This window comes from Lolium perenne, chromosome 5, assembly GCF_019359855.2.
Source record: "Lolium perenne isolate Kyuss_39 chromosome 5, Kyuss_2.0, whole genome shotgun sequence".
In the NCBI taxonomy this organism is placed as follows: Eukaryota; Viridiplantae; Streptophyta; class Magnoliopsida; order Poales; family Poaceae; genus Lolium; species Lolium perenne.
Genome location: NC_067248.2, coordinates 137,290,871 through 137,308,991, shown reverse-complemented (window position 1 = coordinate 137,308,991; position 18,121 = coordinate 137,290,871). Strand labels below are relative to the sequence as shown.

Sequence of the window (18,121 nt, the reverse complement as noted above, 5' to 3'; positions counted from 1 at the left end):
TCTTCCCATACTTCTTCCCGAAGAATCAACAACCAGACACCTTCTCTGATCTTGCCAAGCGCTTCACTCCTGAAGAGGATGTTGGGCTATCTTTTCGGCAAGAGAACTTGAAGATTGGAGTTGAAGGTACTATAGCTCTGGTTTCCGAAAGCCAGCAAAATGTCGACTGGGCAAAAGCTGGTGAGACGAAGGGGATAAACAAGGAGAAATGGCAGTCCTTGAACTGGGCTATCTTGACTTGATCATGAAGAGAAGGCTTTACTTCAAGATTAGCAAGAAATCCCTTCTCAACGATTTGCAAATTCAGCCGCTGGAGATCTTGGACCAATTCTAGAGGATGGTCTCTAGCAAGCAATAGAGCATGACAAGACTTTCGGCTCAGAGCGTCGGCAACAAGATTGGCCGTGCCAGGAGTGTACTGAATGTCCATATCATAGTCCTTAAGCAATTCCAACCATCTCCTTTGCCTCAAGTTTAGATCAGACTGGGTAAAAATGTACTTCAAACTTTTGTGGTCGGAATAGATTTCACAGCGACTACCAAGAAGATAATGCCGCCATATCTTCAAAGTATGGACCACTGCGGCTAACTCAAGATCATGGGTAGGATAATTAAGCTCGTGAGGTCTCAACTGACGAGATGCATAAGCCACAACCTTTCGATCTTGCATGAGAACACAACCCAAACCAGTGCGGGAAGCATCACAGAAAATCTCAAATGGCTTGCTAGTGTCAGGGAGAGTCAACACTGGAGCGGTGGTGAGGCGCTTCTTGAGCTCTTGAAAGCTCTTCTCGCAGTCCTCACTCCACACAAATTTCTTATCCTTCTTCAGAAGCTCAGTCATTGGCTTGGCTATTTTAGAAAAGCCCTCAATGAAGCGGCGATAATAACCAGCCAACCCAAGAAAACTTCGGACTTGGAAGACAGACTTTGGAGATTGCCATTTCTGAATAGCAACAACCTTACTAGGATCAACAGCAACACCCTTAGCTGAAAGAACATGACCCAAGAATTCCATTGAGGTCTTCCAGAATTCACACTTCGAGAATTTGGCATAGAGGCGATGCTCACGGAGTTTCTCGAGCACTAGTCTCAAGTGCTCGGTATGCTCTTGCTCGGACTTGGAGAAAATCAGGATATCATCAATGAAAATGACAATGAATTTATCAAGATATTCCATGAATACATGGTTCATAAGCTGCATGAAAGTGGAAGGAGCATTGGTCAGCCCAAAAGACATGACCGTGTACTCATATGACCCATAACGAGTCTGAAATGCTGTCTTTGCAGTATCTTCGGGTCTGATTTTGATTTGATGATATCCCAATCTGAGATCAATTTTAGAGAAAACTTTTGCATCTTTCAACTGATCAAACAAGTCATCAATCCTTGGGAGAGGATACTTGTTCTTGATTGTCACTTCATTCAAGGGGCGGTAATCAACGACCAACCTAAGCGAGTGATCTTTCTTCTTGACAAACATGGCTGGACAACCCCATGGAGATTTACTAGGCTTAATGAAACCCTTCTCCTCAAGCTCTTGGAGTTGCTTCTTCATTTCAGCCAACTCCTCAGGGGCTAACCGATATGGTCTCTTAGAGATAGGTGCAGCACCAGGAGCAAGCTCAATAACAAATTCAACCTCACGATCAGGGGGCATGCCAGGTAACTCTTCTGGAAAGACATCAAAGAATTCACTGACAACCGGAATCCCACTCATCTCAGTGGTGGCAGGATCATTAAGGGCATACAATCGTGCACCTATAGCTTTGGGGGAAAAATGGATTGTCTCCCCACTATCATTAGTGAGGCGGATAGATCTCCTAGCACAATCAATCTTCCCTTTGTACTTGGATAACCAATCCATGCCCAGAATGATGTCAATGTCTCTAGAACCAATCACAATCAGATCGGCCAAGAAAGTGACATCCATGATAGAGAGCTCAACTCCCAAACAAATAGTATCGGAATCAAGGTTAGATCCAGGTGCTTGAACAAGCATAGGCACCGACAACTTAGATCGCGGCAAACCATAAGCAAGCGCAAACCTCTTGGTGATAAAAGAATGAGAAGCACCAGAATCAAACAACATGAGTGCAGAATGTGACTCGGCAAGAAACATACCCAAAATGACCTCTGGGGACTCCTCCGCTGCAGCGACTTCGATGTGATTGATGCGAGCACGACGGGCGTTGACCTTGGCAGCAGGTCTAGCCCCTGAAGTGGAACCTCTAGGAGGCACCTTGTGAGGCCCAAGGTGTTCTCCAGCCTTCTTCGGCTTGGTGCAAGAAGTGGAGAAGTGCCCACGCTCATGGCAGTTCCAACATTCAACATTCTTGTTCTTATTATCCTTGAATTGACCGCCACCCTGCCGCTGATTGTGTTGTTGTAGCTGTTGCTGCTGATGCCTTGGATGGGTATAAGGTTGCTGATTATGGAACCTTTTGCCACTAGAAGAATTAGGAACCGACTTCTCTTGGCGAGAGCTAGATGATCCCGCCTTGGAAGCCTGAAATGCCTCCCTCTTGCGCTTGCGGGCTATCTCTGAAGAAATACTAGCCCTCTCGGCTAGCCTAGCCTTGTCCACCAAAGTGCGGAAATCCGGGAAATCATGTGTGACTAGCTTCTCATGAAGATCCTCGCACAAGCCATTCAAGAAGGCCTGAATCTTCTCTTTTTCATCTTCAACGTCTCTTGGAGCATAGCGGGAGAGATGCTCAAATTCCCCCAAGTACTCGTCGACTGAGCGGCGTTCCTGCTTGAGAGCCCTGAACTTCTGCTTCATGAGGCCAATGGTGCTCTCCGGGACATAAGCACGACGGAAAAGTGTGCAGAAATCAGCCCAAGACATCTCCTGACCAGCGGGCTGCATAGCCAACTGGGACTGCCACCAAGCAAGTGCGGGACCATGAAACTGGTATGTGGCGAAGAGAACTTTGCTGCCATTAGGAATGCGCATGTGCTGGAACTTAAATTCCATATCTCTCAGCCAGTCATCAGCCACCAAAGGTTCAGAGGCTGAAGTGAAGTTGGGAGGATCACACTTCTGAAAATCCATGAGAGAGATCTCCTGATCTTGTGGTGCCCTATGTGCTGCATTGCTCCTAATCATCTCCTCCAAAAGACGTGTCTGGTTCGCCATGACCTCCGCAAGATTTGGAGGTGGAGAAGGAAGATCATCCTCACGCCTATGGCCACGCCCTCCAACACGACCACCACGACGAGGAGGCATCCTGTTGAAACCGAAATTAATCGATAACAACAAGGTTAGCACAAAAAGAATAGAAGGATGATACGGAATGGGATAGATCGATAACCATAAGGGTACTAAGATAGGAATGCGTTTTATATGAATGCACAAACAAACTTTCACATATTTGAAATCCAAATGGTTGTACAGAGGCATCATAGCCAGTACAAGAATCAAATAAGGCACACAAGGTTCTTATATATCAACAAGAGCATCATCAACTAAAATGGTGTTACAACTTGTGATTGAACCAGAAAATAGCAATTATTCGAACATAGCATATCCAAAAGCAACTAGCTAAAAACTCGAAGGCCACGCGCAGCTAGCTATGATCTATTAAGTTCTCGACTCCGTCTAGAAGGATAACAGAAGGGAAGAAAACTACGGAAGCTAAACTTCGCACTTATGAATTTGAATAGGTAGAAAGAAGATTAAAGTTAGTTTCAAAGTCATTCTAACTCACAAGTATATGAACAGCACCACCAGAGATAAGGAATAAATGATTTTTATCTAACAATTTTAGGATTTGTTATTCTTTCAAAATATTTTCCAAAAGACATCTAAACTCGACCATTCTACTTGGTTCTATCCTAGAGACATCCTAAGCTCTGATACCAACCTGTGACAGCCCAAGTTATGCATTATCATAATCCTATGCTGAATTAAACTCATTACCGCAATCAAACCCGAATCATCGCTCAACCGGCATGACCGGTGCTCATAGCAACCACTCGGTTCGGCAATGATTCTAATTCAACATAAGAATAATCCAACACCATAACCAAAGCTGGGATATGCTAAACATGTTCCCAAGGATCAGTCAACATGCATACATATCCAGATTTGATACCACAACTCAAGCACAACACGATACAACATAGTTCACAAGGACTTCAATTTTTAACTTCAAGTTACATGATACAAACCAGAAGCTCAATTCAAATAAACACAGCGGAAGAAATTCACAATGCCATAAGATGGCTTCAAAATAACAACCTTTCAGTTCGCCCACCAACAACCCAAGGGACTAAGTCTTTGAAGGTAGAACCAAACTACTCGTCGAGGTCATACTCGGACTCGCCGCCAAGTGAAGTTTTATCCTCTCGCAAAAAGATTACAACAGCAAGGGTGAGTACTTAAGGTACTCGAAGACTTACTTTCCTCCATTTTAAATTAGTTACATAGCATGCATATTAATCCCATTAAATCAAAAGTAAACAATTGCATATGGGGTCTCCAAGACAAACAAAACTTCAGATCTGGACTCATTTGTCCAGTACCTAAACCATCATGGTTCCAGTCTAAAATACATCATATAATTAAGTAAAAGCACCTATGTCCATATCCCATCAGTTCTGGAATTTTTGAGAAACAAGAGAAACATAAGCAACTGCCAATGACGTCCATATTAGCAAAACATGACAGAAATCTGCACCATTGTCCAGGACGAAAATTCACCAATAAAACCCATCTATGACATGGTAAAATCACTCATTCTAGGTTTATGATCATCGCATCACAACCCCGGAATTGGAGGATCATTGGATCCACTCACAAGTGACCAAAAGTATAATGAATTCAGCAACATATACAAATATTGTATAACATGGACAAGTAACGGATATTATAACATGATTGCGAGCAATAGAATGGACATCTAGCAGTTCATTATATTACCAAAACAACCATGGTGTAAGTAAAGCATATGAGGGTTCAACATTCCAAATGCATCCCGAGACCGACGCTTGACCAATAGTGACTTACATCTCATGTGTGAAATAACCTAGCATGTCCATGACCGTGGACAATGCTACTCGAATAGATTTAAACATGTAGTGGTGTACAATTTTACCCTCACCCAAGCCTTCGACCCTCTATTACAGCGGACAAGATAGACGGTGAACCACTATAAGACCTTTCCAACACGTCGCCTAACATAGTAGCTGCCCCTAGGTTCACTCCAGGGCGCTTCTAGAAAGCGTTGACCTGGTCCATAGGTTGCGGTCGAAGCCCAAAGTACGCTTATGGTTCCTCGTTTGCGGGGTGTGCGCCATCTAGCTAGGATGGGCACAAAAAGAGACACCATGTCCTTTTTACAGACACCATGTCCAAAACTCCAAATCCAACCAAGGAAAATACCAACTAAACATTTGCAGCTACTATGCTAAGACTCGGTGATACGATATAGCTTGGGATCAAAGGCACACAAATTTGTCCTTAAAGTGACTTAAGTGGGATAAAGAAGCAAATATCGTGGTACCCACTCCAATCGATTCATTTTAGTTGCAATTTTAATTATCATGATCGAGAGACATCGCTCGTGATCATGGCATGACTCTCAGCCAAGGAGGTAAACCGCTAAGCCTCGATGCCTTGCTCAAAGTTACCAAGTCAGCCAAGACCCAAAGAGCAAGGACCGATGCTTACAGCCCAACAACATAATTACCCAAAATTGGGATCATATCCAAATCAATGGCATACCAATCCCATGTTTACCACAAACAACTCCTACACATGCTAATGACCAACATTAACAGTAGTAAACAATCATTTAGAAACACAAGGGTAGTGTCTCCAACACAATCATCACATCACACCCAGCATGGCATATTCAGAATAACAAAGTTGATACACCCTATGGGCTGCTTGCCTTTATCACCCTGCTGGTACAGTGAATCGTCGTCCTCACAATTCACACCCTCCTCATCACCTATGGCAAGAAGAACAAAAGATCCAAATAGAAGGCAAATAAGTCACTCATTCAACAATGGTTTTGTTCTCAGTACATAAATCAATGAAATGCCATGATTATGATTTCATGATGCACATTCCATGATAATATAGAGCAATCAATTTGAGTTCATCACGAGCAAGCAAAACTCAAATGCGGTATCATAAGAATAGTCAAATGATCCATCACATACATGCATTTTCAAGTATATGTACAACAGTGGAAAAACTATCATCACTGTATAAATGGGGTTACAATATGAGTACAGCAATTTTATTCACTCATTTTGGAGATTCCTATCTCAAGATATGGGATTTACAAGTATGCATATAATTACAAATACTACCTTTTAAGGCTCAAACTCTTCTCGGGTTTGTACAGGCATGATCATGCAGCAAATCTCACACCACGGTGTAGATCTTTCAAAATTACGAATTTAGCAATTTGAATCACCCAAAACGGAGTTAGTATGAATTTTCTACAATTTTTACAAGTTGCAAACATTTGAACAAATTTTGGTTGACGGGATTGAGAAGAACCAGTTCGTCTGCTCAACTCTGAACTTCGAAACAGATTCAGACAAAGACGATTTCGAGCGGTATAGGCAACGGAATCGAGTGCCGTTTGTTGCGTTTGAAAGCTGGGAACATAGGGCATCTACAGGAAGTTTCATATTGACAAAACATCGCTTGAAGAGATGCAAGCATGCATGAACAGCAGCACACACCGGGGGGTGCAGGGCAACACGCCCAGCATGCCAACATATACATGCAGGGATGGCTACAGATCACGAATTTGAGCAGGACAACGAGCAATGGGAGAGTAGAGCTCACCATAAACTCAAAGAAAAAGGTCGGGCCGGGAAGAAGAGGCTTTGGTGGTCGACGTTCGTCGGTGGCAAGTTGACGATGGCGTTCAGTTGACGGCGACGGCGACTGGTCACAACGGCAGCTCGACGCAGGTGACCATCTGAAGCAATGAGCACATCAAAAAGATGCACTGTGGTACAGAGAAGCTGAAGGACACGGTGGTTTGGCCAGTGGCTCACCGGAACTGTCAGAAACGTCACCGGAGTGCGGCCGGAGTTGGCGAAGATGAAGCCCGATCTCCTCGGTTGCTGCGAGATGAAGGGGGAAGAAGGTCACCGAGAAGAACCAAGCCAAGGGGTACAAAATGACATGAACAGGGCTCCAGAATCTTGCCTCGGGAAAACTTGCCGGCGTCAATGGCGTCGAGACGGCCTTCTCGATCTAGGGCTACAGGAGGTTGGGGAAGAGGGGAAAAGTGGGGCTGAGGCTCTAGGAAGGCTTATAAAGGTCAAGGGGTGGCCAAGATGGCCTGGGCCTCGATGAACGGCGAGCAGGTCGCCGACCTCACTGCCCGGTCGTTGGCTGCCACGGGGAAGAAGACTGCTGCTCACACGTTTACTGAAACTGAAAACTGCTTGCTGTTTTTTCTGAAACTGCTCTCTGTTTTAAAATTGTTGGGCAACCAAATGAGCTCAGAAATTTCTGAAAATTTTACATAAGCAAGATATAACTATTTTTGGCATCCGGTAAAATTTTCAGCTCAAACGGAGTTGATTTGAATGGTTCGCAAAATTGGGAGCAGTGCAGCCAGAATTTGACAAAACCTGAAAACTGAAACCGTGACAGTTTTCTGAAACTGAAACTGCTATCTGCTTTAGTATAGAGGGTATACCAAAGGAGCTCAGAATTTTTTTCAAAAATTTTACACAAGCCGGATAAAGCAATTGTTGACATACTGTAGAATTTTTATATAAAACGGAGTTCATTTGAATTGCTTACAAAAATCATGAACAGCACAACCAGATTTTAACAAAACCTGAAAACTGAATGATAGCTAGTATTTTGAGTAAAACTCTAAGGCCATAAATATTTTTGAACTCACTTATAGTTTGAAAACACTGGATACAGAAATTCACAATTTCAAACCACATTAGAAGGATGTGTAAACCTTTTATGAAGTTGCAAAATAGGAATTTGACAAAGGCAATGTAAAAAATAGCAATGAGTTACTATTATCTCATAACTTGGCATAGGATAACCTAGCAGCAGTAGGTGTTTTCCAAACATTAGAGAATTCAGTTTTAGAAATATTTAGCATACTCACTAATATGAGGTGTACTTTTCACATAACAAAGATAAGGGGCAAAGTTTGAACTTCTATTTATTTTCATGACAAAGCAATGATGATGAGGATGCATGTTTATGAGAAGCATGATGCATAAGAAGGTATATTAGACATGATTAAACCAACTTAAGTGGCTGGGTCACTACAAAACCAACCCCCCTTAGAAAGGATCTCGTCCTCGAGATTACCGTGGATTAGAGAAGAAAGATGGAAATTCAGATTTGAGATGATCTTCACATTCCCATGTAGCTTCATCTTCGGTATGATTGCTCCACTGAACTTTCAGGAATTTTGTGGCCTTTCTTCTTGTCTTCCTTTCAGCTTGGTCTAATATCTTGATCGGAACCTCCAGATAGGATAAATCATCTTGGATGGAAAGATCCTCGAATTGATGGATAACCTCGGAAGGAGCTCTAAAGCATTTCTTCAATTGAGATACGTGGAATACATCATGGATTCTTGAAAGTGCAGGAGGCAACTCCAACTTATATGCCACTTCTCCTCTTTTGGCAATAATGGGAAAAGGCCCAATGTACCTAGGAGCAAGCTTTCCTTTTAACCCAAACCTCTGGGTGCCCTTCTTAGGAGAGACCTTGAGGTATACCTTGTCACCTATCTCAAAGGTAAGAGCACGACGTCGACGGTCTGCATAACTCTTTTGACGAGATTGGGCGGTTTTGAGCTTCTCTCTAACCACCCGAACTTGCTCTTCAGCTTCTTGAATCAGATCAGGTCCAAACAATTTTCTTTCTCCCGTTTCGGACCAATTGAGAGGGGTCCTACATGGTCTTCCATACAACAAGGCATAAGGAGCCATACCAATGCTGGATTGATAGCTGTTGTTATAAGAAAACTCAGCTAAGGGCAAGCATTTCTCCCAATTCTTGCCAAAGGTGAGGACACAAGCTCTCAACATATCCTCAAGAATCTGATTCACTCTTTCAACTTGCCCACTGGACTGTGGGTGAAAGGCAGTTGTGAAGGAAAGATGTGTACTCAATGCCTTCTGAAACTTCTCCCAAAACCGTGAAGTGAAAAGACTACCTCGGTCTGAATGAATTTTCTTAGGTACACCATGAAGACTCGCAATTCTTGAAAGATAGAGGTCAGCCATCTGACTAACACGAAGCTGAGACTTCACAGGAAGGAAATGAGCCACCTTGGAGAAAGTGTCAATGATCACCCAAATTGCATCATTCCCCTTGGGAGACCTAGGAAGACCAGAAATGAAGTCCATCTCAATCACATCCCATTTCCACTCAGGAATAGAACTAGGTTGTAGCAAGCCTGCCGGTCTCTGATGCTCTGCCTTGACACGGCGACAAACATCACACCGGGCAACATAGGATGCAATCTCCCGCTTCATGCGGGTCCACCAGAATAACTTTCGAAGATCTTGATACATCTTAGTGGCACCGGGATGAATGGAATAAGAAGATTCATGGGCTTCTTTCAAGATAAGCTCTCTAAGTGATTGTTTCTTGGGCACAACAAGTCGTCGCCCAAACCATACAATCCCATCGGCATCTTCCGTGAAGCATTTGTACTTTGCTTGACCACTTTTGATATTCTCCTTGATTTTTTGAATGCTCACGCTCTTCAACTGGGCTATCTTGACTTGATCATGAAGAGAAGGCTTTACTTCAAGATTAGCAAGAAATCCCTTCTCAACGATTTGCAAATTCAGCCGCTGGAGATCTTGGACCAATTCTAGAGGATGGTCTCTAGCAAGCAATAGAGCATGACAAGACTTTCGGCTCAGAGCGTCGGCAACAAGATTGGTCGTGCCAGGAGTGTACTGAATGTCCATATCATAGTCCTTAAGCAATTCCAACCATCTCCTTTGCCTCAAGTTTAGATCAGACTGGGTAAAAATGTACTTCAAACTTTTGTGGTCGGAATAGATTTCACAGCGACTACCAAGAAGATAATGCCGCCATATCTTCAAAGCATGGACCACTGCGGCTAACTCAAGATCATGGGTAGGATAATTAAGCTCGTGAGGTCTCAACTGACGAGATGCATAAGCCACAACCTTTCGATCTTGCATGAGAACACAACCCAAACCAGTGCGGGAAGCATCACAGAAAATCTCAAATGGCTTGCTAGTGTCAGGGAGAGTCAACACTGGAGCGGTGGTGAGGCGCTTCTTGAGCTCTTGAAAGCTCTTCTCGCAGTCCTCACTCCACACAAATTTCTTATCCTTCTTCAGAAGCTCAGTCATTGGCTTGGCTATTTTAGAAAAGCCCTCAATGAAGCGGCGATAATAACCAGCCAACCCAAGAAAACTTCGGACTTGGAAGACAGACTTTGGAGATTGCCATTTCTGAACAGCAACAACCTTACTAGGATCAACAAAGAACACCCTCACCGAAAGAACATGACCCAAGAATTCCATTGAGGTCTTCCAGAATTCACACTTCGAGAATTTGGCATAGAGGCGATGCTCACGGAGTTTCTCGAGCACTAGTCTCAAGTGCTCGGTATGCTCTTGCTCGGACTTGGAGAAAATCAGGATATCATCAATGAAAATGACAATGAATTTATCAAGATATTCCATGAATACATGGTTCATAAGCTGCATGAAAGTGGAAGGAGCATTGGTCAGCCCAAAAGACATGACCGTGTACTCATATGACCCATAACGAGTCTGAAATGCTGTCTTTGCAGTATCTTCGGGTCTGATTTTGATTTGATGATATCCCAATCTGAGATCAATTTTAGAGAAAACTTTTGCATCTTTCAACTGATCAAACAAGTCATCAATCCTTGGGAGAGGATACTTGTTCTTGATTGTCACTTCATTCAAGGGGCGGTAATCAACGACCAACCTAAGCGAGTGATCTTTCTTCTTGACAAACATGGCTGGACAACCCCATGGAGATTTACTAGGCTTAATGAAACCCTTCTCCTCAAGCTCTTGGAGTTGCTTCTTCATTTCAGCCAACTCCTCAGGGGCTAACCGATATGGTCTCTTAGAGATAGGTGCAGCACCAGGAGCAAGCTCAATAACAAATTCAACCTCACGATCAGGGGGCATGCCAGGTAACTCTTCTGAAAAGACATCAGAGAATTCACTGACAACCGGAATCCCACTCATCTCAGTGGTGGCAGGATCATTAAGGGCATACAATCGTGCACCTATAGCTTTGGGGGAAAAATGGATTGTCTCCCCACTATCATTAGTGAGGCGGATAGATCTCCTAGCACAATCAATCTTCCCTTTGTACTTGGATAACCAATCCATGCCCAGAATGATGTCAATGTCTCTAGAACCAATCACAATCAGATCGGCCCAGAAAGTGACATCCATGATAGAGAGCTCAACTCCCAAACAAATAGTATCGGAATCAAGGTTAGATCCAGGTGCTTGAACAAGCATAGGCGCCGACAACTTAGATCGCGGCAAACCATAAGCAAGCGCAAACCTCTTGGTGATAAAAGAATGAGAAGCACCAGAATCAAACAACATGAGTGCAGAATGTGACTCGGCAAGAAACATACCCAAAATGACCTCTGGGGACTCCTCCGCTGCAGCGACTTTGATGTGATTGATGCGAGCACGACGGGCGTTGACCTTGGCAGCAGGTCTAGCCCCTGAAGTGGAACCTCTAGGAGGCACCTTGTGAGGCCCAAGGTGTTCTCCAGCCTTCTTCGGCTTGGTGCAAGAAGTGGAGAAGTGCCCACGCTCATGGCAGTTCCAACATTCAACATTCTTGTTCTTATTATCCTTGAATTGACCGCCACCCTGCCGCTGATTGTGTTGTTGTAGTCATGTCTGTGATGCCTTGGATGGGTATAAGGTTGCTGATTATGGAACCTTTTGCCACTAGAAGAATTAGGAACCGACTTCTCTTGGCGAGAGCTAGATGATCCCGCCTTGGAAGCCTGAAATGCCTCCCTCTTGCGCTTGCGGGCTATCTCTGAAGAAATACTAGCCCTCTCGGCTAGCCTAGCCTTGTCCACCAAAGTGCGGAAATCCGGGAAATCATGTGTGACTAGCTTCTCATGAAGATCCTCGCACAAGCCATTCAAGAAGGCCTGAATCTTCTCTTTTTCATCTTCAACGTCTCTTGGAGCATAGCGGGAGAGATGCTCAAATTCCCCCAAGTACTCGTCGACTGAGCGGCGTTCCTGCTTGAGAGCCCTGAACTTCTGCTTCATGAGGCCAATGGTGCTCTCCGGGACATAAGCACGACGGAAAAGTGTGCAGAAATCAGCCCAAGACATCTCCTGACCAGCGGGCTGCATAGCCAACTGGGACTGCCACCAAGCAAGTGCGGGACCACGAAACTGGTATGTGGCGAAGAGAACTTTGCTGCCATTAGGAATGCGCATGTCTTTGGAACTTAAATTCCATATCTCTCGGCCAGTCATCACCACCAAAGGTTCAGAGGCTGAAGTGAAGTTGGGAGGATCACACTTCTGAAAATCCATGAGAGAGATCTCCTGATCTTGTGGTGCCCTATGTGCTGCATTGCTCCTAATCATCTCCTCCAAAAGACGTGTCTGGTTCGCCATGACCTCCGCAAGATTTGGAGGTGGAGGAGGAAGATCATCCTCACGCCTATGGCCACGCCCTCCAACACGACCACCACGACGAGGAGGCATCCTGTTGAAACCGAAATTAATCGATAACAACAAGGTTAGCACAAAAAGAATAGAAGGATGATACGGAATGGGATAGATCGATAACCATAAGGGTACTAAGATAGGAATGCGTTTTATGTGAATGCACAAACAAACTTTCACATATTTGAAATCCAAATGGTTGTACAGAGGCATCATAGCCAGTACAAGAATCAAATAAGGCACACAAGGTTCTTATATATCAACAAGAGCATCATCAACTAAAATGGTGTTACAACTTGTGATTGAACCAGAAAATAGCAATTATTCGAACATAGCATATCCAAAAGCAACTAGCTAAAAACTCGAAGGCCACGCGCAGCTAGCTATGATCTATTAAGTTCTCGACTCCGTCTAGAAGGATAACAGAAGGGAAGAAAACTACGGAAGCTAAACTTCGCACTTATGAATTTGAATAGGTAGAAAGAAGATTAAAGTTAGTTTCAAAGTCATTCTAACTCACAAGTATATGAACAGCACCACCAGAGATAAGGAATAAATGATTTTTATCTAACAATTTTAGGATTTGTTATTCTTTCAAAATATTTTCCAAAAGACATCTAAACTCGACCATTCTACTTGGTTCTATCCTAGAGACATCCTAAGCTCTGATACCAACCTGTGACAGCCCAAGTTATGCATTATCATAATCCTATGCTGAATTAAACTCATTACCGCAATCAAACCCGAATCATCGCTCAACCGGCATGACCGGTGCTCATAGCAACCACTCGGTTCGGCAATGATTCTAATTCAACATAAGAATAATCCAACACCATAACCAAAGCTGGGATATGCTAAACATGTTCCCAAGGATCAGTCAACATGCATACATATCCAGATTTGATACCACAACTCAAGCACAACACGATACAACATAGTTCACAAGGACTTCAATTTTTAACTTCAAGTTACATGATACAAACCAGAAGCTCAATTCAAATAAACACAGCGGAAGAAATTCACAATGCCATAAGATGGCTTCAAAATAACAACCTTTCAGTTCGCCCACCAACAACCCAAGGGACTAAGCTGCTGAAGGTAGAACCAAACTACTCGTCGAGGTCATACTCGGACTCGCTGCCAAGTGAAGTTTTATCCTCTGCAAAAAGATTACAACAGCAAGGGTGAGTACTTAAGGTACTCAGCAAGACTTACTTTCCTCCATTTTAAATTAGTTACATAGCATGCATATTAATCCCATTAAATCAAAAGTAAACAATTGCATATGGGGTCTCCAAGACAAACAAAACTTCAGATCTGGACTCATTTGTCCAGTACCTAAACCATCATGGTTCCCAGTCTAAAATACATCATATAATTAAGTAAAAGCACCTATGTCCATATCCCATCAGTTCTGGAATTTTTGAGAAACAAGAGAAACATAAGCAACTGCCAATGACGTCCATATTAGCAAAACATGACAGAAATCTGCACCATTGTCCAGGACGAAAATTCACCAATAAAACCCATCTATGACATGGTAAAATCACTCATTCTAGGTTTATGATCATCGCATCACAACCCCGGAATTGGAGGATCATTGGATCCACTCACAAGTGACCAAAAGTATAATGAATTCAGCAACATATACAAATATTGTATAACATGGACAAGTAACGGATATTATAACATGATTGCGAGCAATAGAATGGACATCTAGCAGTTCATTATATTACCAAAACAACCATGGTGTAAGTAAAGCATATGAGGGTTCAACATTCCAAACTGCATCCCGAGACCGACGCTTGACCAATAGTGACTTACATCTCATGTGTGAAATAACCTAGCATGTCCATGACCGTGGACAATGCTACTCGAATAGATTTAAACATGTAGTGGTGTACAATTTTACCCTCACCCAAGCCTTCTGACCCTCTATTACAGCGGACAAGATAGACGGTGAACCACTATAAGACCTTTCCAACACGTCGCCCTAACATAGTAGCTGCCCCTAGGTTCACTCCAGGGCGCTTCTAGAAAGCGTTGACCTGGTCCATAGGTTGCGGTCGAAGCCCAAAGTACAGTTATGGTTCCTCGTTTGCGGGGTGTGCGCCATCTAGCTAGGATGGGCACAAAAAGAGACACCATGTCCTTTTTACAGGACACCATGTCCAAAACTCCAAATCCAACCAAGGAAAATACCAACTAAACATTTGCAGCTACTATGCTAAGACTCGGTGATACGATATAGCTTGGGATCAAAGGCACACAAATTTGTCCTTAAAGTGACTTAAGTGGGATAAAGAAGCAAATATCAGGGTACCCACTCCAGTCGATTCATTTTAGTTGCAATTTTAATTATCATGATCAGAGACATCGCTCGCTGATCATGGCATGACTCTCAGCCAAGGAGGTAAACCGCTAAGCCTGATGCCTTGCTCAAAGTTACCAAGTCAGCCAAGACCCAAAGAGCAAGGACCGATGCTTACAGCCCAACAACATAATTACCCAAAATTGGGATCATATCCAAATCAATGGCATACCAATCCCATGTTTACCACAAACAACTCCTACACATGCTAATGACCAACATTAACAGTAGTAAACAATCATTTAGAAACACAAGGGTAGTGTCTCCAACACAATCATCACATCACACCCAGCATGGCATATTCAGAATAACAAAGTTGATACACCCTATGGGCTGCTTGCCTTTATCACCCTGCTGGTACAGTGAATCGTCGTCCTCACAATTCACACCCTCCTCATCACCTATGGCAAGAAGAACAAAAGATCCAAATAGAAGGCAAATAAGTCACTCATTCAACAATGGTTTTGTTCTCAGTACATAAATCAATGAAATGCCATGATTATGATTTCATGATGCACATTCCATGATAATATAGAGCAATCAATTTGAGTTCATCACGAGCAAGCAAAACTCAAATGCGGTATCATAAGAATAGTCAAATGATCCATCACATACATGCATTTTCAAGTATATGTACAACAGTGGAAAAACTATCATCACTGTATAAATGGGGTTACAATATGAGTACAGCAATTTTATTCACTCATTTTGGAGATTCCTATCTCAAGATATGGGATTTACAAGTATGCATATAATTACAAATACTACCTTTTAAGGCTCAAACTCTTCTCGGGTTTGTACAGGCATGATCATGCAGCAAATCTCACACCACGGTGTAGATCTTTCAAAATTACGAATTTAGCAATTTGAATCACCCAAAACGGAGTTAGTATGAATTTTCTACAATTTTTACAAGTTGCAAACATTTGAACAAATTTTGGTTGACGGGATTGAGAAGAACCAGTTCGTCTGCTCAACTCTGAACTTCGAAACAGATTCAGACAAAGACGATTTCGAGCGGTATAGGCAACGGAATCGAGTGCCGTTTGTTGCGTTTGAAAGCTGGGAACATAGGGCATCTACAGGAAGTTTCATATTGACAAAACATCGCTTGAAGAGATGCAAGCATGCATGAACAGCAGCACACACCGGGGGGTGCAGGGCAACACGCCCAGCATGCCAACATATACATGCAGGGATGGCTACAGATCACGAATTTGAGCAGGACAACGAGCAATGGGAGAGTAGAGAGCTCACCATAAACTCAAAGAAAAAGGTCGGGCCGGGAAGAAGAGGCTTTGGTGGTCGACGTTCGTCGGTGGCAAGTTGACGATGGCGTTCAGTTGACGGCGACGGCGACTGGTCACAACGGCAGCTCGACGCAGGTGACCATCTGAAGCAATGAGCACATCAAAAAGATGCACTGTGGTACAGAGAAGCTGAAGGACACGGTGGTTTGGCCAGTGGCTCACCGGAACTGTCAGAAACGTCACCGGAGTGCGGCCGGAGTTGGCGAAGATGAAGCCCGATCTCCTCGGTTGCTGCGAGATGAAGGGGGAAGAAGGTCACCGAGAAGAACCAAGCCAAGGGGTACAAAATGACATGAACAGGGCTCCAGAATCTTGCCTCGGGAAAACTTGCCGGCGTCAATGGCGTCGAGACGGCCTTCTCGATCTAGGGCTACAGGAGGTTGGGGAAGAGGGGAAAAGTGGGGCTGAGGCTCTAGGAAGGCTTATAAAGGTCAAGGGGTGGCCAAGATGGCCTGGGCCTCGATGAACGGCGAGCAGGTCGCCGACCTCACTGCCCGGTCGTTGGCTGCCACGGGGAAGAAGACTGCTGCTCACACGTTTACTGAAACTGAAAACTGCTTGCTGTTTTTTCTGAAACTGCTCTCTGTTTTAAAATTGTTGGGCAACCAAATGAGCTCAGAAATTTCTGAAAATTTTACATAAGCAAGATATAACTATTTTTGGCATCCGGTAAAATTTTCAGCTCAAACGGAGTTGATTTGAATGGTTCGCAAAATTGGGAGCAGTGCAGCCAGAATTTGACAAAACCTGAAAACTGAAACCGTGACAGTTTTCTGAAACTGAAACTGCTATCTGCTTTAGTATAGAGGGTATACCAAAGGAGCTCAGAATTTTTTTCAAAAATTTTACACAAGCCGGATAAAGCAATTGTTGACATACTGTAGAATTTTTATATAAAACGGAGTTCATTTGAATTGCTTACAAAAATCATGAACAGCACAACCAGATTTTAACAAAACCTGAAAACTGAATGATAGCTAGTATTTTGAGTAAAACTCTAAGGCCATAAATATTTTTGAACTCACTTATAGTTTGAAAACACTGGATACAGAAATTCACAATTTCAAACCACATTAGAAGGATGTGTAAACCTTTTATGAAGTTGCAAAATAGGAATTTGACAAAGGCAATGTAAAAAATAGCAATGAGTTACTATTATCTCATAACTTGGCATAGGATAACCTAGCAGCAGTAGGTGTTTTCCAAACATTAGAGAATTCAGTTTTAGAAATATTTAGCATACTCACTAATATGAGGTGTACTTTTCACATAACAAAGATAAGGGGCAAAGTTTGAACTTCTATTTATTTTCATGACAAAGCAATGATGATGAGGATGCATGTTTATGAGAAGCATGATGCATAAGAAGGTATATTAGACATGATTAAACCAACTTAAGTGGCTGGGTCACTACAAAAGGCTCGGGGGCTTGACGATCAAAAATAGAAACATTACATATTTTCAGAGTTGACAGCTTTACAATATAGATCATGTTTACAAATACACAAAGACATATCAATGGTGAAACTACAGCAAGAAAAAGGAGAAAACCCTCAATGGATACCTAGCACATGGTCTATGGTTATTCGCTCATTGGAAGGACGAGTACTATGCTCGGCATAGCTACCCTTCACAAAGAACTCAGCATCCATCCGAAGAAGTTCAACCATCATATCTTCGGCTACAGGAGTCACCAGATCATCAATCTTGCCCATGTTTCTCTTTTTCTTCGA

At 43.1% G+C, this 18,121-nt stretch overlaps 1 protein-coding gene and 2 long non-coding RNA genes across 3 annotated transcripts in view; all 3 read right to left on the bottom strand.

Moving 5' to 3' along the window:
• The window catches only part of LOC127322774 (uncharacterized), a 50,628-nt gene extending 47,396 nt beyond the window's left edge, over window positions 1–3,232 (bottom strand). Inside the window, exon 1 of the mRNA XM_071820906.1 lies at window positions 41–3,232. Within this exon, the coding sequence (XP_071677007.1) occupies window positions 41–3,232 (3,192 nt within the window). The remainder of the gene's footprint in view (window positions 1–40) is intronic.
• Window positions 3,233–4,056: 824 nt separating this feature from the next.
• On the bottom strand, window positions 4,057–12,468 carry LOC139831034 (uncharacterized). The gene is made up of 2 exons (XR_011745032.1): window positions 11,640–12,468; window positions 4,057–4,352 (listed from the first exon to the last, which is right to left on the bottom strand). It is a non-coding gene; the product is annotated as an uncharacterized lncRNA (long non-coding RNA).
• Window positions 12,469–13,642: 1,174 nt separating this feature from the next.
• On the bottom strand, window positions 13,643–16,951 carry LOC139831033 (uncharacterized). The gene is made up of 5 exons (XR_011745031.1): window positions 16,705–16,951; window positions 16,551–16,619; window positions 16,336–16,471; window positions 15,420–15,479; window positions 13,643–13,866 (listed from the first exon to the last, which is right to left on the bottom strand). It is a non-coding gene; the product is annotated as an uncharacterized lncRNA (long non-coding RNA).
• Between the last annotated feature and the right edge of the window lie 1,170 nt (window positions 16,952–18,121).